Source organism: Syngnathoides biaculeatus, chromosome 19 (genome assembly GCF_019802595.1).
Source record: "Syngnathoides biaculeatus isolate LvHL_M chromosome 19, ASM1980259v1, whole genome shotgun sequence".
NCBI classification, from domain to species: Eukaryota; Metazoa; Chordata; class Actinopteri; order Syngnathiformes; family Syngnathidae; genus Syngnathoides; species Syngnathoides biaculeatus.
The window spans coordinates 3728200-3755960 of NC_084658.1; the positions used below are offsets into that span (position 1 = coordinate 3728200).

A 27761-nucleotide genomic window follows, 5' to 3' on the forward strand; every position below is an offset into this window, starting at 1 on the left:
AATATTAGGTTTTATTTTTAAAATGAGATCAGTTTGTGGTGGCTTCTAGTTCAGTACTTTTTCTTTTGTGACTCATCTCTCACTTTCAATATGGCTCTCCACTACTGGATTATATAACAAGCATAACTGCTCAAACAAATCACATCTAAGATGGACTGAATTTGGCAACTGACTTTCCATATGCAGCCATTTTTAACCTGTAGAAATACTGTTGTCAGTGGGGATTTTTGCATCCTTCTGTTCATAACCACAGGGTTCAGACATAATGAGGACACAGATAAAAATAGAGTAGTAGCACATGTAGACGTACAACTGATGGTAGTCTCTGTCATCTGAATTGAAGAGAAATGAAGAGACTATTCCACACAGAAGTAAGTAAGTGCTAGCAGTAAGAAGACACGAAAATGTGAGTGAAAGATGCACCACATGATGACTGTGCAGAGACTATATTTCATTTCTCTAATATCCAATTAGTTTTGTTTCTCTTTATGAGTAATTTTTTACTTCTAGTAACTTTGCTTTCTAGTTCAAATTACAGTAGTCATAACTAGTAGAACAAATGGGTGGAGAGGCTTGATATCTTTTCTAAGGTGCCAAAGGTAGAGTAGAGAAAGGTGGACAAAGTCATAAGAAGGTAATCAGCCTAAGAAAACGATCAAATTTAAGACAATAGTTTGAACAAATACATTTTTTAACTTGTGCAGGATGGTTGGTTGGTGAAGTTACGCCACGTTGTGACTATGCTTGTTGATTTAAAATCAATTTGCTATGCATAAATTAATACATGATCTAAACTAGACTGGCATTCAAGCAACATCAGCGATTGCAGATCTCTGTCTTAACTAACTTTTATTGTGAAAAAGTCTCTGATTGTTAAGTAAATCATTTACTTGTTATTAGTAGACCAATAGGGCGGCACGGTGGCACAGCTGGAAAGCATTGGCCTCACAGTTCTGAGGACCCAGGTTTAATCCGGTGCGGAGTTTGCAAGTTCTCCCCATGCTTGCATGGGTTTTCTCCAGGCACTCCGGTTTCCTCCGACATCCCAATGACAAGCAAGATTAATTGGACAGTCTTAAATTGCCCCCAGGTGGGATTGTGAGTGCGGCTGTTTGTCTCTGCGTGCCCTGCGATTGGCTGGCAACCAGTTCAGGGTGTAGACCACCTCCTGCCCGTTTACAGCTGGGAAAGGGTCCAGCACTTACGCGCGGCCCTTGTAAGGATATGTGGCTAAGAAAATGGATGAATGGATGGATGAATGGATAGTAGACCAATAGTAAAATACACTCCTTGATCACTACATTGAATGGGATCTGCACCAACATGTGGCTTCCTGTTGCAGAAGTAATAATGCCAAATCAAACAAATGAACAGGGACTCTCACTCTCAATTTGTATAATTTCAAAACCTAATGTAGTGAATTCTGCACATGCAACACATACACACCATAAACAAACAACGAAAGCAATCCATGAAAAGACCATAAAGACTTGAGTCCCTTGACACACCATTAACAAAGACGGCAATCCATGTAGACACCATTAACACAGGTGATTGCATTGCATTTTAAAGAGATTTGTATAATTTTAATAATAATAAATGTAAGAACAGCCAACAGCTCTTGATATTAAACAACTTACAGGTCACATTTTTGACCATTAAGAGTCTAGCTGGGCAGTGTTGCAAATTTTCCCTACACAAGTATCCAATTTATGATTTATTATTTTGCCTTGGCTTCTATATAATGCAAATCACAATGACACTCCAGTTTTCTCTTATTTAACACGGGATGTGTGTTCCAAAATATACCCCCCACCAAAAAAACACCCCCATTAAATGAAATCCTTGTAGTAGAAGTGGATTTTTTTGCTATTTTTTAAATGTTTTTTCTATATTGACAGGATGTTTTTTTTTTTCATTTACGGTACATATTTTTTTCATTTAGTTTTTTTCCATTTACAAAAATTTTTATATATGTTTTAAGGCTGTTAAATCCCTAACCACACACGTTATACACGTTTCTCAGACAGGATTAACATTTTCTCCCATTTCTTTCAAACCTTTGTAGATTAAAAGAAAAGTGCATGACTGTATTCTAGAATCAAACCAAAGATCAAAACCTATTTGGGACAAGGAGAGGGGCAATCTAAGTGTCCAATTAATACTGCATGTTTTGGGATGTGGGATAAACCCCACGCAGGCACAGGGAGAACATGCAAACTCCACACAGGTGGGTAAGGGATTGAACCCGAGACCTCAGAACTGTGAAGCCAAGGCTTTCCCGCTGATCCACCGTGCTACCGAAAAGGGGATCATTGATTTTATTTTGTATACTTTTCATTATTCATTCATGAAGGAGAAAATGTTTGCAACTACCAAATCATAAATATTCCCAAAGCGCAAGTCTATCATTGGGAAACGACCGGAGCCTGCAAAACTAGTATAAGATGTTACAACGAAGACAGCCATATTCATGTAAAATCACCTGAAGATGTACTGTAATATCAAGAGCCATTTCTTGTATCACGTTACTGAGATCAGCAACTCTGTTCCGCTCCTTTACCAAACAAAACAATGCTACATAGCAATCAAGGGGCGAGTTCAAGCACTTGTGTTTCTGTATTTGCTTCGTGAAGAGGAAGATAGTACTTTGTGTTTCATAGCCGAAATATAAAGTGTTCACAGGGTTCGTTTATATTAGCACCAACTAGCTAGCTTTGATGCATAAATGATCGCCAGTCATGCCAAAAGTTTGATAGTGGGTCGGGTGTTTGCTGTCTAAGCTAAGTGTTGCAGACAGATGGAATTGCATTAGGCTTTGTTCGGTTTGAGTCAAATAATTATCATTTTATGTTGATGAGGTGATTGGTTTTAACGTCATAACTCGTCGATCCTCGAAAAAATATATATTGAAACACGTTTATTTTGTGTAGTCTTGACATTAAAATACGTGTTTATTTCATAAACGTTGGTAAAAAAAACAAGCCTGATCCTAAACAATAAGTATTCACCCGGAAACAGGAAATGCAAGTTAACCGTACCGAGCATGTTCGGAAGTGATGCCAATAGCATATGTTCCGAGCTGCTTCACGTACTGCGAACGCATTTACGTCGAAAGTCAACATAATGAGCCATGTCAAAGGGAATTCATTACACCAGGGGTGCTCAATGCGTCAATTGCGAGGCAGTTTTGGTTGATTGTGTGACGACCCCCCCCCCCCCCTTGATTCAGGTGTTGTAAATAAGTCGAGCGCACGCACATAAAGGCGTGTTCTAGCAAGCCGGCCTCCTATTTACGGTAGTCCCAGCAATGCGTGCGTGTAATTCCACCCCGGCCCCCACTGCCCCGCTGGCCAATCGTGTAAGTCTGGCTGCTTGAAAAATAGCTCTTGGGAAGAAAAAAATCTGGGAACCCCTGAGTTCTATTGAAAACATTTCTGGGATATATCACAGGTAATGTTTCAGTATCTAACTATAATAAGTAGGAGATTGTTATTTATTTTACCTTCATCTAAGTTCTAATATTAGACTAGTCTGTCCACATCTAAATGCGAACAGTCATTTTCCCCTGTAGTGCCACGTTATCTTGAAGTCAAAAACTTTTCCCCTCTATATGCTTTAGGAAGCTATAGCTCATCTACTGCTAGCTTTCATCAATGGATTGACAATAGATATCGTCGTAAATTACGCGAGATTTGAACAATATATCATGATGAAATAAAATGATTTGATTATATGAATATTTAGCTTTGAAATTGAATGTCTATTGACGTCTTTAAAATGTCTGCCTCAGTCTGTGCAGTGTCAATAAATTATGGTTATGGTATTAGGTAACAACTACATACTCAGGTATAACAACTCAGTAAATTATTTTCAGATCTTGAGATTCCAATCCCTAATTACACCCGCAACTTTATACACGCGGGCATGACTGGTGTTCCACACCCGTAACTTTATATCTCCGGGCATGACTGACCAAATCCATACATTTTTCAAATGTTAGTAACTGTAATTACAATACAGAAATTTAGGCAGCATGCTGGATAGCATGTCATCCTCACAGTTCTGAGGACCAAGGTTCAAATGGGTTCAGCTATGTGGGGTTTACATGTTTTCTCTATGCCGCTGTTGGTTTTCTCTGGGTACTCTGGTTTTCTCCCACATCCCCAAAACATGCGTAGTAGATTAATTGAAAACTCTAAATGACCCAAAAGTGTGAATGTGAAAGGTTTTTTTGTTTCGGTGTCCCCTACGGATGACTGGTAAACAGTTCAGGGTGTACTCTGCTTTTCACCAGTTAGTTGGGATAAACTCCAGCACATCCATGGCCCTGGTGAGGATAAGTGGTAAGGAAGATGAATGGATGCATATATACACAGTCACTCACGTTTGAAAAATGTACGGGTGTGGTCAGTCATTTTCGCAGATAAAGTTGCGGGTGTGATTAGGGATGGCCTTAAAATAACTTACTGGATTAATATAACCTAACTGTAAATTAAAAACTAAATAAAGAAATACATAAGTAAAATAGAAAACTACAATATAAAACTCAGAAATTATAATTTTCAATTTCAACTGATATTAGTAGAACATGATATAAAACGGTATTTAAAATGTTTCATCAATAAAAATTCTTGATCTGACAAACTACCTGAAGAAAAGTTAAATGCACTGGCCTGTCAAGGAATAATCACGAACAGTCTATAATCGCAATATTTTCAAAATGCTGAAAGTTTAGTTCAACATAATCGGCGTTTATGGAAACAAGCCGGCGATACATTGGAACAAACATTCCTGTCGGCAATCATGACGTATTGTTGAGGGAGCACGCACCACGTGTCTGCCGTAAATAGAAGGCAGGCTTGCTAGAATCCGCCTTTATGTGCATGCACTCGACGTATTGGCCACACCTGAATCAAGCGGCGAGGTGGATGATAGTCTGTTTTGTTTTTTTTTTAATGCCATCACACTGGCTCACGATGGACGGAATGAGCACCCCTGGTGTAACTGAATTTCCTTTGACATGCCTCATGATGTTGATGATTGTCGACTTAAATGCGCTCACATTACGTGAAGCAGTTCTGAACATGAACTTTCGTACTTAATCCGTACATGCTTTGTACGGTTAACTTGCATTTCCTGTTTCCGGGTCAATAATGGTTGTTTCTGAGTAGACTTGTTTAGTTAACAACGTTTATGAAATAAACATGTAAATTAATGTCAAGACCACACAAAATAAGCGACGTGTTGAGAGAATGCGAGGGGAGGGGCGTTACTGTTACTAGTGTTAGTGCCTCAACATGGGTACGCTCGTGAAAGCAAAACAACAAACTCAAACACATGCTCGTTCAATGTTGTCAACTAATATCCGGATTAATTTTAGACAATTTTTCCTCAATTTTCCAGAGCAATTTTCATGAAAATTTAAAAATCCGGAATTCCGGGAAATTACGGAGGACTTTCACCACTGCTTCTTACTGATTTAAACAGTTAGTTACACCATACTTGTTTGGCAGAATTTTGTTTGACATTGTCGTGGCGAACGCTTACAAAAATCAAGTTAAAGCAGATAGAACGTTTACAACTATGGTTGAAGTAGATAAACCATCTTCCATTTCAATTCATGTTTTATTTGCCTGTATCATTGCATAAGCCTGACTGATAAAGAAAAAAAAATACAGATAAAACTAATATTGATTATTAGAATACACTATTGCTTGTTTGTGGAAAAATATGTAAAAGGACCTTGAAGAAAATAATCAATCTGTATTAGAAATCACAATTGCATCTACGAGGGGAAAAAGCAACAACATTCCAATTAGATTAATTTGCAAAATCAATCAACCTTATTAAAATCTACCTGTCATGTAAACATAATTGCTCCCTGCGCGGTAGGTAAAATGAATGAATGAATGCTCACCTAAACGCTGGAAGGCATTATATCAATTAGTGTTCTGTACTTTGTACAGTGAGCTTCCTACTGCCAGTGAAAATTTGGCAGAACGTGACATAACAGCAGATGCTGGTTGCACCAGTTTAAAACAAATTACACGCGTTGGTGCTCGGATACCAGACAAGCCAAACTAGAAATATATGCTATGAAGGTATGAAAAACGACACTACTAATTAATGTGTGACAAAACCATTAGACCTAAAAGCCATGATGCTTAAGGTCTTGATTTTGTAGTTATACTGGCCTTTTCATTAGGTCTAAGGAAAATTTTTAATTTTAAAACAACCTGTGTCAAAGCCTATCGTTTATTGAAAATATTCACGGATAAGCAGTGCACACACCAACAGTTCAACACAAATTTTTGTCAAATAATCCAAAATGTAATTTGTAAAACAAACGTAAAATTATCGAGCTCTGAAGAAGCCCATCTTTCTCACTATGCTAGCCAACCACTGCCCCATATGACAAAAACAGAGTGATGGGCTGAAATGGAAACCGTCTGAATCGTGATTTCACAATTTGGTAGCAGACACACTACATGCAGCAAACACCACAAAGCAATCTTGCATGTCAAAATGGTGGCCATAAACTTAAATTATGGTTTCATCACACCAGAAGACCTGAAAACTTGGCCAAATTCCAAGCATACAGAGGAAAATTGAAGTTTCATGAAGGCCCATCAAAAGCCTAAAACCAATTCTCATTGAAAACATCTGTTGGGTGAGCCAACGAGGACAGCAAAAGAGAAACCCTACGTCTCACATATTTTGAACACTTTTGTATGGAAGGTAGGAAACTCTTACCCAAAACAACTGACTGATGTAATTTAAGCAAACGTTGCTTCAACAATGTATTTGTTTTAGTGTGTGCTCATGCAACCTGTTAATTGTGCATTATTCTTCAATCACTTACAGTACATGTTTTCAAGAAATGACTCGTAAAGGAAAAGTCTTTTTTTTTAAAAAAAAAAAAAATCTTGCATCAGTGATGGCCAAGTTCATTCACATGTTTATTTTTCAACAAACGTGTATTTTTACATTGTATTCCAATTGTTCCGTTTGCACAGTGAATGAAGAAGCAGAACCAGACAAGATCGAACACTGAAATAGAAATTCTCATGACATCGAGCCCTACAGCTTATCCTCCATGTGCACAACAGGAAACCACGAGTATTATCTTCTCAAAACACACGGCCTATATACGATAAGGGTATATGAGAAATTTGCCCAATATAATCTGTGCTGTTTTTCACGAAACAATTTTTAAAAACGTAGCCATTGATTAATTTAGGTGTCATAGATGGAAGAACAATAAAATGAGCAACTCGACGTAAAATATGATGAGACTTACCGAATGGTTGACTCCCCACATCACCACACTGAGTTGAGGATCGCTGGCACGGAAGAGCTTCACTTTTTGGGCAACGAAGTGCTTTTTTTTTGTCTTGGTTTTGCTCGCAATGGCTGCAGCAATACTGCTCGCCGAAGCCATCGTTTTGCAAGCTGGTTATGGTATTGCAGTCCGCGGGTTAAGCTTCCGAATCTATCCTGTTAACTGGCACAGAGGCCACCACCTCACGACTCAGTGGATAACAGTGCTATTCATTTAGTCAGATCTCCGGTCAAAATGTCCTAATCCTTGTCTTCATCAAATATCCTCCACAGCCTGGCTAAAACCATATGGCCCAATCTCACCAAGGACTAAAGGAGGGCGGGAGGGAAAAGCGATGTTGAAGCTAAAAATGTGGTTCTCCTTCGGCTGACACTCCACCAAGTCCCTCAGTGTGCATTCTAGAGCACGCCTCTTCCCCCCTCGTAGAACTCCGCAGCCCTGCGACGACTTAAAGCCTTACTGGGATTCCATTAGCATAGCCGTAGCAGGCTAGTTAGCATTGATATGAGTTGTCTTGATCAAAGTGTAAGGGGGGATGACAACACTGCATAAAATGGCATAGGAGGTTTTCGCGTTGTCTTGCGAAAACTACTCCATTGGCAAGTTTATTATGGTCAACCAAAGAGGGATAGTCTTGACCGGCAGCTAACATTAGCTTATCCGACCTTCGTTCGCCAGCTAAATGCAGCACAGGGCTGCCGAACACCTGGTATCAGTCCGCAAGCTAGCTGGCTAGCCCTTAGAATTAGCAGCGAAAACCTTCGTCCTGCGCTTTCGTGCTCCGCCCGTGGAGATGGCAAAGCCGTCGTCCTTTAATGTCGCTGTCCTGTTGGAAACGCAACCAAGGCGACGCCTTTAACGTAAAGCGGTAGGGGATCTCAATCCGTGCGTGGCACTCTGGTTCATGTATGCTGCTGCTGTCAAGTGACAGCTCGACAGAGGGAGGGGAGTTGACACCCAGGCAGCCTCACTCTGGGCTTTGCTTTGCAGGGGCTGCGTGCTGATTCGTTACCCCACCAGCAGCGGGTTTCTCCCTGCTTTCCGCTTGTACTGCCTTTATTTACACATCGTAGCAAATATCATTCATTTGGTTCGCTGATATTTTTGGGGCCTGCAGGTAAAATGTGGCCATCATTTTTTTTTTGTGTGCATACGACTGCACTTCATGATGTATACAGTGTTATTTATGTAAAGCGACGCTGAATCACGTTAAAGTGCATGGTTGACAATACGTAAAGACACACACTGGGAAATTACATTCGAAGAATTGGCCTTTGTATTTTCCGCATTTAGTACAACAATTGAAGCCGATTGTTGGAATGCAACGAGCATAGACCCTCTAGTGGTCCAACTGATTGATTACAATGTTTTAATATTCTGGGATCACCAAACCTTAGAAGATAGGAGCCAGGGCGGAGTGATGAGCCTGTCCATTTGTAGATCATCTTAAAAAGATCTCTATGTAGTTCATTTTAATCAGCAAATACTAATTCCTTGTCATTTAAAATTATATTTACAGTATAACCAATTATTGAACAGGTTAAGTAAAATATTAAATTAACAGAATGTGTACATTTGTTGATTTTACGACTTTTACGTAACTCAATCAGGAAGTGATTTAATGAGATAAATGAAAAAAAAAAAACAATTTAAGGGAAAACGGCTAAATTATAACAACAATCACACGATTACTGAGAAAACAACATTGTATGAAATAGACGAGGTAATTAGTGTACAAAACTTGCTGGCATTATGCAGAAATCACAGTACAGTACATCATGTTTTTACATTCCAGGATGTCAATAGGTACGGTTTTTTTTTGACCGTACAAATTACATTTTGTTGTATTCAATCAAGCAAGCTGATTTCACAAAATTGAACACTCACCTCGTACGTTGTCCCAGTAACCTAGGTTACGTCACGCCAATTTTGTTGTCATGGTGCTGTTTGGACTACGTCCTCGACGTGAGCACTTCAACCAAGGGACAATCGGAAACTAAGCCGATAGGATTCCAATCCTAAACCACGCAAATGTGAAACTAAAGGTTTTGAAAAATGTGACCTTTCTCAAACTTATGTGCCTTTGCAGGTGACAGAATGGGAAGGAGGGATAAAAAAAACGTGACAAGTCAGGCGTCCTTGCATAACGACACGGTGAGTGACGTCTTCGTCTACTTTTACTTCGTAAAATGTAGCTGCTGGCTCCAATATCACTTTGCCATCTCACAGATTGAAACACGTCGCGTGGCGTTCAAAACACCAGCAACTGCAGTTCTTCTCCTCAGAGCTCCCGAAGAGGACATTTTAATTAAAGCATGTCAAGCAATCTACGAATTTGCGGAAGAAGGTGAGGGGACACTAAACTGTTCGTCCGTCGATCAGTTTTAATCTACTTTGCATTTTGTGTCCCCCAGGAGATTTGAGCAAGGTTTATCTGATGGAGCATGGGGCATTGGAGCCTCTCAGCCAGCTCATCACTCACTCAAACAACAAGATCAGACGCAATGCTCTCATTGGACTAGGTGTCATGGCTACCAATGGTACGTCACAAGCACATGTGACTCAATGCATATGAATTAAATGAGTTAAAGCAGAGCCAAGGATTTTTCAGAGAGTGGGGTCCAGACAATTTGAATTTTAAGGAGTGGGCACAAAATCAAATTGTCAACAAGGGGTTTGGAGAAGTAATTGAGTTTTTTTTTCCTCGACAGGAAATTATTTTCCTCATTATTCCCAACACTCATGGCCAGCCCTTAGCTCGGCCTCTGCACAGCACCCACCACAGCTGAATCCAAGTGTACCAACAATACTGTTGCCGCTGAATCTTGTGCTTGGTTTTTGTTTTATAATAAGGATGATTAAGAAGTGTGATCCAAGTGAAGCATCTATGCACAGGTCTTATCCTATATTTTTATTTTAAGATATCGCTTAAAATCTCACTGAAGTGGGCCATATATTTTCTTTAAAACACAAAGTGTTTAAATTCAGAATCCAAAATAATGAAAAACAGAAATATCCCCTCAGCTGTAAGTGTTTGTGTGAATGCGCTGAAAAAACACGTCACTCAAGCTTCACCTGACCTCAAATAGAATGGACTCCCTCATATTCGAGGCTCATCATCCACAGATTCACTTGTTTGTGGAGTTACTTTTTTATCTGTGTGAGAGGTCTTGGAATTTTTTTTTTTCAATATTTGGAATATTTTGGGAGAGAGCGTTTCATGGAAGTACCATGGTAACCCCCTACTCATTCAATACTTTTCATGGCTTAAATTCATTTTTATTTTGCAATACAATGTTTCCATTTTTTATATAAATGTACACAAATGTCTGAAAATATGTTTTTACTTTGTCTTCTACTTTGTCTTAATGGGATATTGTATGTTGATTAAAAAAAAAAACTACACTCAAATCAGCCGTGTAGTAAGTCTGTAACAGCAAAATGTGGAAAGTATGAAGGGGTGTGAATACCTTCTGGTGGCATTGTATGTGCTCGACATGCCCCCCATCCCCTTCACCCGTTAGCCTCACTAAGGTTTGGTTCAAGCCAGCCCCCAAAATAAGAAATACATGGTGTTCTGTTGTGGCACCCTCACAACCCATACTGTGTACATACAACAATGGACTGCAATCTGCTCAGTACACTGTGAAAAAGCCTTAAGAGCTTGGGACAATGGGACAGCGCAGTTATATATTTTTATCCGTCGTGTTTTCACTGTACATGTTGTCACTTGGCCGAAATCTCTTGTCGTAACCCGGGAACCACTCTGCCATCTCCTGTCCTATTAGCTGCACAAAAGGCCATCACACCGGCACTGCGTCCAAATTTAAATGCACCGGTCGCAAACTCCAACTTTGCATGCATTCACTCGTTGCTGCGCCATGGTAGCACATACAGTACACAATGAATGGGTTGTTTGACAGCACACTTATTTCTGAGTCCTAAGTGCAATGTAAAAGGCTTTAAATTTTAAATGTGTCTTCACTTAAAGGTACAGCCAGGACTGCTCTACAAAACATGGATGTTATTCCATCGATCATTGACAAACTATCCCTTGATGGTAAGTGTTTATATTCAAATGACAAATCAATATTCTCTTATCTTTATATGAAATGTACTATATTGTTCATCAAGTATTAGGCTGTCAAGTATTAAATTATTTTTTTCCCTGTCTTCAGACATCATTGTCCATGAGTTTGGCACCCTGTGCCTGTCCTGTCTGTCAACGGAGTCATGCTGCAAAGTGCAGATCATTGACAACAATGGTCTGCCAGTATTAATCAACCTCCTCTCTAGTTCTGACCCAGATGTTCAGAAGAACTCTTTGGATACCATCTACAACTTGGTTCAGGTGATCCAAAACACGTAAAAACAAAGAGACAAAGATTGTGTATCAACATGGTTAATTATATAGCTGCTTTAAAAAGTTGTAATAGTCTTATGTGTACGTAGGACACACAAATTTGCCCGGCTGTTATCGACTTAGATGGGCTGCGTCAACTCCTCACACTGCTGAAGTCAGTCTTCAATTCCATTCAGCAACTGGCTTTAAAAACACTGCAGACAATCGCTATTAGTAAAGAATCACAAAGCGCCTTCAGGGAACAACGGGTATTTGATGAGCTAATTGAGATCCTCAATAATAAGGTTGGTAAGTGTATAACGTTTAACAATATTTGAAATGTACTACATGGACCAAAGTACTGAGACACCATTGATAGGAACAAGGTTCCCCTCTAGATCTTAAGAGAATTTCCATTCTACACCTTTCCGAGACATTTCTGACAACTACAGTGGAACATTTTGGGGAGTGAAACAGCAGAAAATCTTGTAGAATGTTTGCCAATAGACTGCGACATGCTAGGCGAGCAAAAGAAGCACAAAATGTATACTCATTATTGTGCTCATTTTTAAAGCGCTAAAGGACTAGTGTCCCACTAGTTTTGTGTGTATCATTTCTTTGTAAATCACTATATTAAGTGGTATACAACTAAGAGTATTTCTATTTCTCACAGGATTTAATTGACCTTCATATGGAGACCTTGATGGTTTTTTCCAACTGTATGAGTGACCTTGACAGTTTCCGGGTCATACAAAATGGAGGAGGCCTTTCTACGCTGATGGACCTTCTTCTTACGCCAAAAGTGTCTGAAAGCCAGGCAGCTTTGCTTAAAAACAGCAATATTGAAATACAAGCCGTTGCTGTTAAGTGCATTGCGAATGCTGCTCAGAACTGTAAGCACAAAACACCAAAAAAAAAAAACTAAATGCAACATTGAAGTCAGGTGTTTGAATGGGTACATTGTACTTAGTTGCACATTTTGTTAGAATTCCATTTATCTGTTTTTGCATCTTACTGTATGTGTACAGCTGACCTTCACCCATTTCTGCATGAGCAGAAGATTGAGAAGGTTCTGGTAGATGTTCTGTCGGGAGGCAGCGATAATGTGAAAGCATATGGTTGCCAAGCCTTTGCCGCTTTGAGCTCCTTCTCGCCCAGTAAACACCTCTTCAGAGATTTAGGTATTTGCACTAATTCACCACCGAAATCCGCAAATGCACATTTGATTATATTTCTCTGATTCAGGTGGCATACCTGTTGTGGTTCGGTTACTGAAGAGTAAGATTCCAGAGATTATAGAGTATGCTACCCAGGGTCTTGCCAAACTCACATCTGGAGTCCAGCTCAATACTATGTAAGCGCTAGACAAGATTACTTAACACCACCACCAACCCACGGTCCACAGAATATAAACATAACATTCATCCATCCATTTTCTGAGGCGCTTATCCTCAGGATAGTCACAGGAGTGCTGGAGCCAATCCCAGCTGTCATCAGGCAAGAGGCAGGGTACACCCTGAACTGGTTGCCAACCAATTACATAACATTCAATTCTATGAATATGTTCAGTAGTTGTAATAGTGAAGCATTCATTTACTCAGCTAAGTGAAACACATTTAGTATTTGCCTTATATTTACAAAAACTGAGCAATGGTTAGAGTATACATTGCTTGTGGTTGCATCTCCTGTTCACAATACTTAATTTCATTGATCGTTTATTATTGAAAGAACACATATTAAAGATATTTTTGCACACTTCTTTCTTGCCACTTTATTAGTTTCCTCCAAATTCTTACATTTCAGCAATCACAAAAAAAATGCCACCAAGTATGAACATTAAACGGGTAACTTAAGTATATTTGCATTAATGGGACTGTTCTTTATATTGTTATGGTACCACCAGGGCAGTATTTTATGCAAGAGGACCTGAGATACTTGTGCAGAGGCTACAAGACACTTGTCCTAAGGTGTTGGCAAATTCAATAACCATACTCGGCAGGATGGCAGGACAGGAAGCCATCCGGTGTAAAGTGGTATCAGAGGGACTCATGCGAGCCCTGGTGGAACCTTTGAAATCCGCAGACATCCAGGTCCTGATCAGTGCCTTGCTTTGCATTTGCGAACTGGCATTTGAGGAAGACGCCAGAGCCAAAGTTAGTCGAATGACATCCAATACATATAATGGAATGCTACATACAGTAATATAAAAAGACGACAACAGAAGCAGCAAACATATATGTTGTTGGCTGAGACACGGTTTCGCTTAGCTTTTCCTGGTACTGTATATTGGTCACTACTTTTCAGAAGAAACATGAAACAAAGATTGGAGTCAAGAAGGGCAACATTCAATAACACCTGCATAAATAACACAAAAAATGAACAAATATATTCTGAAGTGCTTAATAACTAAGAAATCTTGTCTTAAAGGCAGGCATGTTTGATCTGGCCCTCATTAAATTGTTCTTGTGGACATAAAGATGTCTGGAATGGTTAAATTAGGTAAATTTAGGTAGTTTTCCCATTCTAAACGTTTTGTTTTTGTTATTATAAGTGTTATTATTCATTAGACCATACAGTGTTCAAAATACAACAGTTGCTCATGAAGTTGGAATAAAATATTTGCCTTGTTTTTTTACTGTGCCAAACAAATCTCATGCACGAATTATGCCATTTTTCCTGGGTAATTGCGACACATAATGTAACCACCTGCACCTTGTCAAAAGTGACAAAAATACTGATACAATTTAACAGGATTGTTACTGAAAACCAAATGACTCAGACTTTATGGGCAACAGTGTATAAAATAATTGAGGAACCTAATATTAAAGTCTCTTTCAACATAGCTGCGAGGCGCTGATGGTCTTGAACCATTGGTCAGTTTGCTGCGTTCCAGTCATATGGAGGTGTTGCGGTGCACATGTATGGCAATCAGTGTTTGTGCAAAGGATGAGCCCACTGCATTGGAGATGTGTAAATTTGGGTGAGATGCTGAGCTAGCAGTGATACAATATACATTACCTAGGTGTTTTAGTCAACAAAAAAATGTCTTGTTTTCACATAATAACTGAATAGCATAAGGATGTTTTTAATGGTTTCATTGAGGCAGTATTTTGTGGATTTCAAAAATAAAACGTAGAACTGACAGGAGAGGGCAGTGTAGCACAGGCTTATCAATGGTTCAATAAAAAGTGCATGCTGAAGATCCCATTATGTTTGTGTATTTCAGAGCCTTGGAAATCCTTCAAGATATCACCCAGTCAATAAACCGTCGAAGCAAGTTCACTGAGTTTGCCTTGATCAGTCTGCTCAAATACAACCTGTCTCTCAAGTATGGTCTCCTAGGTTATTTAGCCACTACTGATCTCATTACAAATGGCCTCTACGATGCTGGGAAGGTGTGTTGTATTACTATTGGTGTGCATTAGAGGACTAATTTTTTATATATATTTTTTGTACTTGTTGACAATACTAAGCACATTATCTCTATCAGGTTGGTTTTTGTCAGAAACTTTTGACCTTAGAAGAACTGTGTAAGGAACCAATAAACCAACGGCGACCTGTCATTGTTGTCAACGCAATCGAGTATGAGTTGCAAAACACAATCATGCATGTTTGTCTGATTCATATTCCAGTCCAGTAAAGTTTGGCTCAGACATTTGTAAAGGTATCCCACAAAACTGCGCTATGATTTACATTCTTATGATTTAGGATGAGTGATGATGGGCAACAGAAAGATGAGGCTCAGTCAGAGTGCAGTCAAGAGAGAAATCGTATACTGATGGATGACATCTCATTGCCGCTTCTGGTGAAAGAGGTCAAAGAGTCAATTGAGCCTTTGATTGAAGAACAAGAACAATATATTGCGTTGGCCAGGTAACTCTCATACCACTGGCACATTATATCGACAAGAAGTCATTTTCACCTGCTGTAGATGTGTTTAGATGTGCAGAAAGTAGCATACAGTGAACACAATGCAGAGATGTAAAGAAACATTAAATATTATAAAAATGTTAACGCAATTTGTGGTCATCTCCTCGAGTACCAGGTTTGTCTCTGAAATCATGGGTGGAGCCATTGAAAAGGAAGAGCTGGACACATTTGCTTGGTTGCAGCACCTTGATGAGCTCAGGTGTAAACTGCAGCGTAATGTAATCCCTATTGGCATGATTAGCAAAGGATTTCTTTGCCACAGAGCACTTCTTTTCAAGGTACTTCCACTTACCAAAGATACAAAATAATTTCCATTTTATTCATAGATGTTGCCATGCAACGCTCATCCAATATCTTCTAATTGTGAACATGTTTTTTTTCATACAGTACTTGTCTGATAGCATTGGCCTGAGGTGTACTCTGGTTCGAGGTGACTACAATCGTGCTTGGAATGAAGTACTCCTCCACAAGGGAGAACCTTGTAGCAATGAAAACTTTTCACAGCCATGTTGCTACATTGTTGACCTCATGCACCAGCCTGGAACCTTACTGGAGGCTGACAGCTCTGCTGCTCTCGAATATGAAAGCCTATAGAGACTGGAGCGTAGGAACTGTAACTGCCAGATAAATGTAATCATTTCCTCAAGATGTTCTGGAGGTGAAACGATAATGTAATCATAACTATTGAACCGAGAATGGAACGTGGAACATATACGAGAAGGTCTGTCTGCTTGGTACAATATGAGTAATACTGTCCCTGTAAATAAGTATCAAGTACACTCAAATAGGTTTAAATAGGCAGATTTCATACGCAACATCCAATAACTGATAACTTATGGAAAACAACATCACACAAAAACCTCAAGATATGTGGGTTAGGGTTAGCGCCTACAAAGTTGAAGGTGTGCTCTTATTCTGCTTTCCAACAGACATGCACTTATTTTTTTCCAAAATGACTTTATAAAATGTCACTGGATCCCAGTATCAGTTTGCAAATACCCATTTCCCTCTCTTATGTCATGGGCCTTTAATGTGTCAGTCAGTATTATATGATTTTCTCTTATTATGGAGTGGCTACCTCTCTAAACTTGTGTGAAAGCAAAGTTGCCTGAACAGTTAATAAAGGCTTTACAACGTTGACTCTGAGTGTTTACTCATTCCCCTATGGTAACAGTTTTTTTGAATTAAATAATGGAAACCCATCTTTCCTACAATGTACTTCATTCTATTGGGCAAACAAATCAGCCTGTCTCGCTTAATGCAGGCTGCTTAAATGTCATAAATGTAATGCCCAAAATAAGATCGGATGCCTCTATTTCAAATGTTTTGAGTGCAGGCAAAAATACTTCCAAAACTTAATTCATGCGTTAGTTTTAGTTTAACATTTAACCTTCCGGATTGGGAAAGTAAACAATTGAACCATGTGACAAGTTGAGCATAACGCTGTTTTTCTATCTTACTGAAAATACCTGTACCAAAAACTTCTCTCCAAACGTGTTATGGTTTGTTTTACCGACACTTTCAGGCATGACAACTGCCCGAAGAAACATTGTTGCCTTCGTGTGATCTAAATTTATGCCCAAACTTGGCAAAACACGCTATCGTCTAAAGGAAGCTTGGTTTCAAATTCATCTTGAACTGTAAATGTTTATTTTTCGACCATATTATGTTTACTGTTTGATACTTTTCGCCCCTTGTCTTTGTTGTTATTTATTCACCTTCAAAGACCACGCAAATTTATTCATCTGAAAAGCACCACGCAAACACATTCAGCTTGAAGGACCGCACAAATTAAAATGTTGATTATTTGTATGAATTAACTCATTTGGGACGTGCCCTCATATTCATAATCAATGCAGTTCAGTGCAGGTTTCAGCTTCCCCAAAACCACATCATCTACGTGAAACATGGACCCAAATTGGTAGTAAATTCTGATTAATAATCGCGGAATTTACGTTTCGCTTTTTTGTTTTTGTCATTAGGTCACTAGAAGAGTTGATCTATATGACGTGATGACGTAGGTTGCGTCACCTTGACTGTACACATTTTAGTAACGTCGCAGTTGATAACTGCCCAGCGAAACAATGTCGCCTTCGTGCAATATAATTTTTGCCCAAACTTGGCAAAACACGCTATCATCTAAAGGGAGCTCGGTTTTGAATTCATCTTTAATTGTGAATGTTTGTTTATGCAAAGAAAACTAAAATGCCCCCAAACTCCATTACTTTTCTGTACTCACAGGCTCAAAATATATTCATGAGGTTGTACAAAAACGGGGATGCTGTGCAAATACCTTCGCAATGGACAAGAAAGATAAGAAAGAAAGAAAATCCAAGTGTTCAACTCCTTGCAAGGAGACGGTGAGATCTATGTCTGCACTGAAAAAAAAAATCAAACAAAAAAACAATCACGCATGTTTTGTCATAGAATATCGCAATTGCCGTACAGTTTGAACCACTTCGCGTCGACGTCAAAACGACAGCGACCGCAGTCCTTCTGCTGAGCTCGCCCGAAGAGGATATTGTAGTTGTTGCATGTGAAGCGATCCTCCAATTTGCAGAGGAAGGTGCAGAGGATCTTTTGCAATACGCTTGTGTTGCACTTAGCAGTTTATTCAACTGCTTTTACAACTACTATACTCATGAACTTTGTTGTCTTTTGTTTCCCCTGTTGTCAGATATGAACAAGGTTTATCTGATGGAACTTGGAGCATTGCAGCCTCTCAGTCACCTCATCACACACACCAATGAGCTGGTCAGGCGAAATGCATTTATGATTTTGGGCACCATGGCTTCCCACAGTATGTTGATACAGTGCATACACTGTGTTTAAACCACATAAGTTATTAGTTCGTAGGCATATTAATATATTGACAATCACTTGACTGCTGTCACGTTGCATAACTTCTCTTGTAAGGAGTTAAGTAGCTCAAACTTATGAGTGTGCTTAATGAACTGATGAATTTAATATCTGTTGCTTAAAGGTGCTGTAGGGAATGTCCTACAACAAATGGATGTAATTCCAACAATTATTGACAAACTCTCCCTTGACGGTTAGTTTGCTGTCATATTATGTATTTGGTTATTTTGTACTTTGCACTTGATCATTCATACTGTACATTTTCCTTAAAAAAAGATTTGGTTGTTCAAGAGTATGGAACCCTGTGCCTATCCTATCTGTCCCTGGCTCCCAGCTGCAAGGCTCAGATCTTTGACAGCAAAGGCCTGCCAGCATTAATCAAGCTACTTTCCAGTTCAGAACCAGATGTTCAGAAGAACTCTCTGGAGACCATCTACAACTTGATTCAAGTGAGTACCAATATCTTGAGCACAATAGCAGTGGAACCTCTTAACTTCTGTAAAATTGGTGTAGCTAATTGTTTATTTAAAAAAAAAGGCATTTGTTCCAAGCTCAAAACTCACACCAACATAAAACCTTAACCCCTAACCACGCTGAAAAATGGCCAAAGAGGCCCGAAGATTGTCTTGTATATTTGACAGACAACAAAGCAGTGTGCTTTTTAAAAAGTCTGTCAAATTAAAAGGAATAAAAACATCATTTGTGTAAAGCAAGGCTCTGAAATCATGAAAAAAATAAGACCTGCAGGACTATGTGGCCGCGTCTGCGCGGGTGGAGGGCAGGGGGTGGTGTCACCCCAACAGAAACATTAGCCCTAAAAACAAAACATTTTAAGGAAGATGCATTCGTGGGGTTGGAGGCATAGCTTAATGGCTAACTCCACAATGCAGTGGTGCTAGAAATCAGCCAAGGTATTATTTTGAAGTACAGTAACTGGTAATTCCGGTGAATAGGCAAAGACTGGGCTTGTAAAGAAATTAGCAAATCCTAAGAACCTCTGTACGTCCTTCCTGCTGGCGGGGGTAGGCCACCGCAGCACCGCGTCGACCTTCCCGGAGTCCATACGTATCTCTCCCTCCGCCAGTACGAAGCCCAGGAAGGACACGGATGCTCGGTGGAACTCACATTTGTCCATATTTACGAACAGCTGGTGCTGCAAAAGACACCGGAGCACCTCTCTGACCTGTTGGATGTGAGAGGTCAGGTCTGCTGAAAAGATAAGAATGTCATCAAGGTATACAAATACAGTTTTATTCAGGAACTCCCGAAGCACGTCATTAATGAAGTTTTGAAAGACGGCCGGGGCATTGGTCAGTCCGAAGGGCATCACGAGATACTCGTAATGCCCCGTGGGAGTGTTGAAAGCCGTCTTCCATTCGTCGCCCTCCCGAATCTGCACCAGATGATACGCGCTGCGCAAGTCCAGTTTGGTGAAGATCCAGGCTCCTTGGAGGAGTTCAAAAGCCGTAGCGATCAGGGGCAAGGGGTACCTGTTCTTGACCGTGATGTCATTCAATCCTCGGTAGTCGATACAGGGTCGCAAAGTGGAATCCTTAATGAAAAAAAAACCCTGCACCGGCTAGTGAGGACGACGGGTGAATGAGTCCGGTTGCCAGGGACTTCTCGACGTACTCCCTCATTGCCTGGTGCTCTGGTCCTGTCAAAGAGAACAGTTTCCCTATGGGGGGTGAGGTACCTGGGAGGAGTTGGATAGCACAGTCATAAGGCCGATGCGGCGGCAGAGATTTTGCCTTGGACTCAGAAAAAACCTTTAAATCATGGTAGCAAGAGGGCACCGTGGCTAATTCGGAGGCGGTACTAAGTTCAGCAACTTGAACCCCTCCATCCTCCCCGGTGGCGAGACACTGCTTGTGACAGTCTTCACTCCATGCCATTAACCGACCCGTGACCCAGTCAATGTGGGGGTTGTGTCTCTTGAGCCACGGGCTCCCCAGGATTATATCACTGCTGCTAGAGTTAAAAACGTGGAAACTAATGCGCTCCGTGTGCGTGTCCGGAAAGTCCATACATAAGGTTTGTGTGCGGTGTGTAACCCGGCAGAGGAACTTGCCGTTGGCGGCGTAAGCAATACGAGGATGCTGTGTGGGGAAGGTCGCAGCACGCAACGCTTCGACCACCCGAGGATTTATAAGGTTAGCATCTGAACCGGAGTCAATGAACACGGTCACTAAGCACGAGTGAGAGTCTGTCCCTACGGTGAGTTGCAAAAGCGACCGCCCCGACTTAGGGCCAGTATACCGCACACTCACCGGCGTCGAGATCCCAAGGTCGGTGCGCTTCGGCCGAGCCGGACAGCGGGCGATTGAGTGTCCAAGACAACCGCTATAGAAACAGCGGCCTTCTCGTTGCCGGCATAAGCGTTCCTCCGCTGGGCTGCAGAGCCCCTCCACTTGCATGGGTTCCGTAGAAGGCAACGTGGGCGGCCGGGAAGCGAGCGGGCTGCCCCTCTCCGTCTCCTCCATCATGCCGTCCATCTGCCTCTGCACGGTCACGCGCTGATCCACCTTGAGGGCCAGTGCGATGAGGGCGTCCAGCGAAGGCGGAAGATCCATGGCCACGAGGTGGCCACGGATCTGTGGGGAAAGTCCCTGGTAGAAGGCGTCATGGAGGGCCTCCTCGTTCCACCGGCTCTCGGCGGCCCGGATCCGGAATTCAATGGCGTAGTCTGACACGCGGCGATGGCCTTGGCGAATTGTCATGAGAGAGGCCGCCGCCTTGCGTTCCGGAGCCGCGTACTGGAATACTTGGGTGAGCGCGCAGACAAACGTCATCCATGAATGGCAGATCTCCGAGTTGCGACTCCACTCTGCAGTGGCCCACGCCTCCGCCCTCCCCGTCATGTTGGAAATGACGAAGGCGATTCGGGAGCGGTCCGTGGGGAAAGCGGAAGCCTGCAGTTCAAAATGGAGATCGCACTGCGCCAGGAGGGGCTTGACGTTGCCGGAGTCGCCTGAGAAACGTTCTGGTCGGGAGAGCGGAGTTATGCCGGCATGGGAGGGCTCTGTAACAGGCGGAACGGGTGGACTCGGAGCGACAGGCGGAATGACCATCGTCGGCGTAGCAGCCGCGCTAGCTTGGGATGCTAGCCACGGTTCCAGCCAGGCACAGATCTCATGGATACGTTGATTAGTTAACTAGATAGCAGCCTCCTGCTCGACCAGGCGTCTGCCCTGGACTTGCAGCGAGCGGCAGATGGCCTCAGAGTCGGCTGGGTCCATGTTTTGGGCCAGATCGTTCTGTCACGACAAGGCTCGAGGGCAGACCCAAATGCACGACTCCAGAGGCAACCAGGTGGAGTACAAAACCCTTTATTCTAAGAGACACAGGGGCTGCAGTTGCCTCCTCAGCCTGCCACCATTGTGGCTTGGTAGAAGTTTATACGAGACTGATAGAGTGCACAGGGACTCGAGAAGGAGAACTAGGAAACACAGAACGAGGTGACTCAGAAGCTGGTTTGGTTTGACATGACTTCGGAGAAGGGACCTGAAAAAAAAAATCAGAATCTGTCAGAGTCAGTCAGGTGGTCAAATAAATCAAGGTCCTCTTAAAAAAAAAATCAGAAAAAACAGTCTAATAGAACGTTGAGGTGAAATAGTCAGGTGTGGTGAATAATTATGACAAGTGAGGGACACTGGTGAAATGGAAGGAGGGAGCAAAAATACAGCGCTTACTCAGCTCGAACAGGCATGGCTGTCAGAATGAAAATGCTTGGAGGCAGACTGGCGGCGTGACTGGCGACACCTTGTTGTTCTCGTTGGGTCCTGTCCCAGTTGGTTCATTCTGTCCCGCTGCAAACATTATTAATGTATTCAAAACAAAACATGAGCATGACGTTGAATTAACATTAAGGAACAGTTTAAACATTTGTAACAGACACATTAAAATAACAGGTAACCAGTGTAAAAATTGAACCAAGATAAATTCCAACTATTCACTTGTTTAGGGCACCAGACATCAAAAATCCCAAGGGAACAATAAGATAATAACAATGCATGTGATGCTTTGGACTTTCGAAGCATGTTTTTCCCAAGAAATTTGGGGTAAAATCCAATTTTTGGGGTACTCAAACTTATAGGTTCCAACTGTACATAGGAAATTATAGAACTTTAATATCAGTAAAGTTTGTCACTTTTCTTCTTTTCCTACTTATTGTCCACGATGTCAATGAAGAACAGTCAATTCTGCCCGTATTTACTGGAACTCAGCGGGATCCCTTTAGTTCTGGAGCTGCTGAATTCCGACTATGCTGTCATTCAGCTGTTAGCTTTAAAAACTTTGCAGAAAGTCACAGCTGATAAGGAGTCACACAGCACGATAAGGAAAGAGCAGGGATTTGAGAAGCTCATCAATATAATCAAAAATGCGGTTGGTATTTTGTTAACCTCTCAGTAGCACATCTTTATATCAACATTTTTGAAATATCTTGAAATGCTTAGCTCTCAATGCATTTTTTCTTACAGGATTTCTGTGACCTCCATGTTGAGGCTTTGCAGGTTCTTGTTAATTGTGTGAGTGATAGTGACAATTTCCAGTTGATACAGAATGGAGGATTAACTATACTGTTGGAGCTTGTCGTTACCCGTAAATTGTCTGAACCCGGGTCACGTCCTGTAAAATGCAATCACAATGAAGTCCAGTCCAGTGCTGTTCAATGCATCTCCAGAGCTGCTCAGAACCGTAAGTATAGAACAACACATAGAAGCAACACATTCGTAGTTATTTGTCCTAACAAGTCATAGTTTTTCTCCTTGTGTGTTTGTGTATATTGATGCATATATATGTGCAGCTGACAATCACAAAGTTCTCCATGATTTCAAAGTTGAGGAAATTCTGGTTGATCTTCTTTCTGGGAACAGCGATTGTGTGAAAACATTCGTCTGCCAAGCTATGACTGGCATGAGCTCCTTCATGTCCAGCAAAGAACACTTTAGAGATTTAGGTATTTACACAAAATATGTAACAATCATTTCAATGTAACAAATAGATTGGTAAATTTTGTGGATTTTTTCCCCAGGTGTTTTCCCTGCTTTGATACGTTTACTGAGCAGTGGGAATTTGCTGGTGAGAGTGGAAGCAATCCAGGCCCTCGCCAACCTTACAGCTGGACACAAACAAAACTCAATGTAAGATAGACAAGAGAAACATCAACTGTTAGTTTGTGTACATGTGTCTAGTTTATTCACCCAACACATTTTACATAAACATCGGACTTTGTGTGTGCAATTTTGTTGACAAGACTTGCATTGTTGCTGTTTATCTCTGTTGCATCCTAAGAACACTATATGAAGAAGGGGGACATAAAATCCTTGTGCAGCGTCTCCGTGACAGCTGTCCCAGAATAGTGGCCAATGCTGCAGCCATACTTTGCAGGATAATGGGTGAGGAAGCCATTCGATATGATGTGCTATCTCTGGGGGCCATACCTGCACTGGTGGAGCCCTTAAGATCAACAGACTCTCAGGTCCAGATCAATGCTACGTTGTGCATCTGTGAACTGGCATTCGATGCCAATGCCAGGGCAGAGGTTGGTGTTTATGTGGGTCAACTAACTTTGTTCCCATGTACTGTGAACCCTCAAAAGTTTGAAAAGGTCCATTACATGAAGTGGCTTGTTTAGAAAGTTTTAAAGAGTTAAAATTGAGTTTAAAGATTTGTCAGCCAGTGCTGAATAAAAGGAAATTAAATGAAAAACTTGGTGATATTGTGGAAAAACCACTACTTTTAGTACTATAATTTAATTGAGGTTGGGGCCTCGTGGTAAGCAGGTCAGGCTAACAGTTCAGAAGTTTAGGGTTCTGATCTATGGTGTTTGCATACAATAAATTAAATTTTCTACAATATTCAAATTAATTGATATCCATCTTTTATTTCTGATGGGCTGATAGTGTACAGAGAAAGGGTAACACTGGGCTCTATTTTTTTAGATGGCACAAATGCTGTCGTATACAGATTTTCATGCAAGCGCAAGGCTTGCTTAGTGTGTGTGGGCCAAGCTGGGTGCAGTGAGGGATTGTCTAAATTTATGCTTTGTCTAGGCGCAAGGTAGACTGCTGGTCTAAATCGATTTTGGTGAATATGAATGGGGGACAGGCAGACAGATACTGACCACTCACCAGCTCAACTTATACACCCCTCCACAGTGTTTGTTGCAATACAAGCCAAAGCAGTGACAGTGCTCCACTCACTCACTTAACTGTGATTATGCATCTGCTTCTTCTGCATAGAAATATCTGTTGTCATTTGCACCACATTTAAAGGGAATGAGAGGAGCTGCTTTGCTTGGCGGCGAATTAAGTCAGCTATAAACACACCCACAGAGGAGCAGCTCGCTCACATTTAGATTTGCCCGGTTACCTTTTTCTATAATGTTAGTAACACCGTCTTAACTGGTGGACAGTTGCGCCTCCTGCCGCAGAGGATTTATGCTGGTCATGAAAATAAGGTGTCACCTGGTGGCTGTTCAATTTTTAAGTTTAGTTTGACTTTTGAGGCACATTTTGTTAACTCTAAATTCCCACTTTGACTTTCCGAACAAATATTGTATTATTGACTATACCAGGTCATAAACAGACGACTAATATCCAGGCCTTTTCCATCATAGCTGCAGAGCGCTGGTGGTCTTGAACCTTTGGTCAATTTACTGCGTTCCACTCACATGGAAGTCTTGCGTTCCACATGCATGGCGATCAGCGTTTGTGCCAAGGATGAGCCCACCTCTATGGAGATGTGCCAATTTGGGTGAGGTGTTCAAACAAATACATACTTTCAGTTAAAATATTTTGGGTGTCCGAGTAATTGAATTTTGGGGCTACAAGAAGTGGCAACAATATACCCACATAACAGTATGATGGATCAATGGTTCAAATGGCATGACAAATCAGTGGCAGACAGTGCATTTGGTATCTGGCCTTTCGTAGTAACTTACCAGACTTAATCGACCTCAACATTACCACTTTTACCTGCTAGAAACCGTGTAAACATGCAAAAATGCAATACTTTAGCATGTAACTGCCACATAGAGTAAATTGTCTTGAGAAATTCAGACTCAACATTTATCTGATTACAAAAAATGGGAAACATCAAACAGACAATAGATTGTAAACTTCTGGCTTATGTATATAGTCACTGATGGTGTAGTGCTACACTCGGCTGCCTTTGATGCAGACGACATGGGTTCAGTTCCCACTCAGTGACAGTGTGTATATATGCACTGTGACCAGTGTGGTGTGTGATATGCCTTTTCACCTGAAGTTAACTGGGATAGGCTGTGCGAGGAACGTGCGATCCTTGTGAGGATTAGCTGCTAAGAAAATGAATATATATCTTTCAATATATAGTCCTTGAAGCAGTGCTGTCAGTCCAACTCAAAAAGAAAATAAAATGTTGGGAATGAATGATTACAGTTTTATGGAACAAATGTAAGAGTTTAGGTCGAAAATAATTGGTTGAAAATGAAGGTCAGTGCTAGGGTTAGGGTTGAATTGACAAACAAATTGAGGAATCCATTATATTATATATGTCTTATCATATTTTATTAGTTTTCACTGAGACTACTGTAAACTAACTATCCATGGTTTTGTGTTTGTTTTGTAGTGCCCTGGAAATGCTTAATGAAATCAACCAGGCAGACAATAGCAAGAGTAGGTTCAGCGAGTTTGCATTAAACAGTCTGATGCAATCCTGCCTGTCTCTCAAATATGGTTTGACAGATCATTTGGCCGCAACTGATATTATCATTGATGGCTTCTATGATGCTGGGAAGGTGTGTGCAATGTTTTTGTTTATTCTATAGAATTAGTCTCAAACTGGTGGCTGGCGCGCCATTTGCGGCCCACAAAATGATGTTTTGTGGCCCGCACCCCAATATGAAAGTTCAATGTTAGTGCGGTCAAGTTTTATAAGAATTGCACCTTTGCAGTGTTGTGTGCAAAGCTCACAAATCTACTAATCACGATAGGATACAGGAGTGTTCAAAATAATAGCAGTTCGAAGTGACTAGATTAATCCACATTTTCAGTATATTTTTCAAGTCAAGGTGTACCCTCTCTCCTGTCCGCTGACAGCTGGGCTAGGCTCCAACACTCCCGCAACCCTTGTGAGGATAAGCAGCTAAGAAATATATGGAGGGATGTTTGAGAAGATTGGATTAAAAAAAAAATCAAATTTAAATTGCGCGTGTGTGCATGTGCATCGAGGCTGCAGCCCAGCCTCTGTCAGACTCGGTAAATTGAGTTTGAGACCCCTGTTCTATAGCTTTTATATTCGTGACACAAAAATAAAATAGTCATGATTTGACACTTTGGAACCTTACTATCTGTGTCTTTCAGTTGTGTTTTGGTCAGAAGGTCTTGAGTTTAGCAGAACTTTCCATGGAGCCTGTGAACCAAAGCCTGCCCATTGTGGTTGTAAATGCAGCAATCGAGTATGTGGACTCTTCTGCATATATTTTATAGCGAAACCTTGAGAACTCATTTATATTTTGACTCTAGGGTGTTTCTACATAAGAAGAGTGTGGAGGATGGGCAACAAACCGAGAGATATTTGAAAGTGATGAATGATGTCGCTCTGAGGTTTTTAGTTAAAGAGGTCAAAGAATCCATCGGCCTTTTGAATGATGAACAGGAGCAATATGTTGCGTTGGCTAGGTAACTAGCTAGTATTGTATTGCTTTTTTTTATTATAACAACGGCATTACATTAATGCAAATGTTTTGGGATTTCAAACAGGCAAGTAAGCACCGTCATGGGTGGAGCAATTGAGAAAGAAGATTTGCACACTTTTGGATGGTTACTGCATGTCTGCCTGCTCAAATGTAAAGTCCAGTGTAACGTGGTCCCGATTGGCATGATCAGCAAGGGATTCTATTGCCACAGGGCACTTCTCTTCAAGGTAAGCACTCCTACACTCATCTAATGTCTTGTTTCAAATGCTCCTTCACACATTTATATGTGTCTCCTTTACTAGTACTTGGCTGATTCCATTGGCCTAAATTGTACTCTGGTGAGAGGTGACTACAACCGAGCTTGGAATGAAGTACTGCTGTGCAATGAACAATCGTCTCGCCCATGCCGCTACATTGTGGACCTCATGCACCAGCCTGGAAGCTTCCTGAGGACGCATACACCTGCTGCATTTCGATATCACAGTATATAAAGCATCGTTTGGATTTTAGAAATACTGTTGGATGTTGTCCATTAAACATTTATTTAATTTTTTGCTTTAACCTGAACTCCAGTGAGCCCCATTTATTATACCATTTTCTAA

At 41.0% G+C, this 27761-nt stretch overlaps 3 protein-coding genes across 14 annotated transcripts in view; 2 read left to right on the forward strand and 1 right to left on the reverse strand.

The window, feature by feature from the left end:
• pip4k2aa (phosphatidylinositol-5-phosphate 4-kinase, type II, alpha a) overlaps positions 1-9431 on the reverse strand; it is a 47788-nt gene extending 38357 nt beyond the window's left edge. Inside the window, exon 1 of one of the 3 annotated variants that reach the window (XM_061804858.1) lies at positions 9233-9431. Coding sequence is in view for 2 of the 3 variants with exons in the window: in XM_061804856.1 (XP_061660840.1) it covers positions 7304-7444 (141 nt within the window). In the remaining variant the exon portion in view is untranslated. Of the gene's footprint in view, positions 1-7303; positions 8304-9232 lie in introns of those variants that run through there. The other 2 variants (XM_061804856.1, XM_061804857.1) reach the window with 2 other exon arrangements.
• On the forward strand, positions 6686-16709 carry LOC133492536 (armadillo repeat-containing protein 3-like). 8 transcript variants are annotated; one of them, XM_061804849.1, is made up of 17 exons: positions 6686-6741; positions 9435-9499; positions 9575-9692; positions 9760-9885; positions 11337-11405; positions 11524-11696; positions 11798-11992; positions 12361-12580; positions 12716-12868; positions 12933-13041; positions 13591-13840; positions 14531-14667; positions 14914-15082; positions 15178-15269; positions 15396-15560; positions 15727-15895; positions 16005-16709. In XM_061804849.1, the coding sequence occupies exons 1-17, from the start codon at positions 6735-6737 to the stop codon at positions 16209-16211; spliced, it is 2424 nt and encodes an 807-aa protein (XP_061660833.1). In that variant the 5' UTR covers positions 6686-6734; the 3' UTR covers positions 16212-16709. The 8 variants fall into 8 exon arrangements, with proteins under 8 accessions (XP_061660833.1, XP_061660835.1, XP_061660834.1 ...); XM_061804851.1 differs by lacking the exon at positions 6686-6741 and adding an exon at positions 8094-8213; XM_061804850.1 differs by lacking the exon at positions 6686-6741 and adding an exon at positions 8341-8462.
• Positions 16710-17657: 948 nt separating this feature from the next.
• On the forward strand, positions 17658-27761 carry LOC133492710 (armadillo repeat-containing protein 3-like). Of its 3 annotated transcripts, XM_061805288.1 has the most exons (17): positions 17658-17977; positions 18045-18183; positions 18295-18417; positions 18601-18669; positions 18753-18925; positions 22668-22862; positions 22958-23174; positions 23284-23436; positions 23512-23620; positions 23772-24021; positions 25099-25235; positions 26091-26137; positions 26207-26259; positions 26825-26919; positions 26987-27142; positions 27224-27386; positions 27462-27761. In XM_061805288.1, the coding sequence occupies exons 1-17, from the start codon at positions 17918-17920 to the stop codon at positions 27648-27650; spliced, it is 2328 nt and encodes a 775-aa protein (XP_061661272.1). In that variant the 5' UTR covers positions 17658-17917; the 3' UTR covers positions 27651-27761. The 3 variants fall into 3 exon arrangements, with proteins under 3 accessions (XP_061661272.1, XP_061661270.1, XP_061661271.1); XM_061805286.1 differs by having other exon boundaries at positions 26091-26259; XM_061805287.1 differs by having other exon boundaries at positions 18066-18183; positions 26091-26259.

Excerpts from the sequence above, each read along its gene's own strand:
- LOC133492536 (XM_061804847.1), top strand. The coding sequence starts at position 9,283 with ATGGTGCTGTTTGGACTACGTCCTCGAC. Across the intron at positions 14,668-14,913 it reads TTGGAGATGTGTAAATTTGG|AGCCTTGGAAATCCTTCAAG; the intron begins GTGAGATGCTGA and ends TGTGTATTTCAG. Across the intron at positions 15,270-15,395 it reads ATTGTTGTCAACGCAATCGA|GATGAGTGATGATGGGCAAC; the intron begins GTATGAGTTGCA and ends CTTATGATTTAG.
- LOC133492710 (XM_061805286.1), top strand. The coding sequence starts at position 17,918 with ATGGACAAGAAAGATAAGAAAGAAAGAAAATCCAAGTGTTCAACTCCT. Across the intron at positions 23,621-23,771 it reads GGACACAAACAAAACTCAAT|AACACTATATGAAGAAGGGG; the intron begins GTAAGATAGACA and ends TTGCATCCTAAG. Across the intron at positions 25,236-26,090 it reads ATGGAGATGTGCCAATTTGG|TGCCCTGGAAATGCTTAATG; the intron begins GTGAGGTGTTCA and ends TTTGTTTTGTAG.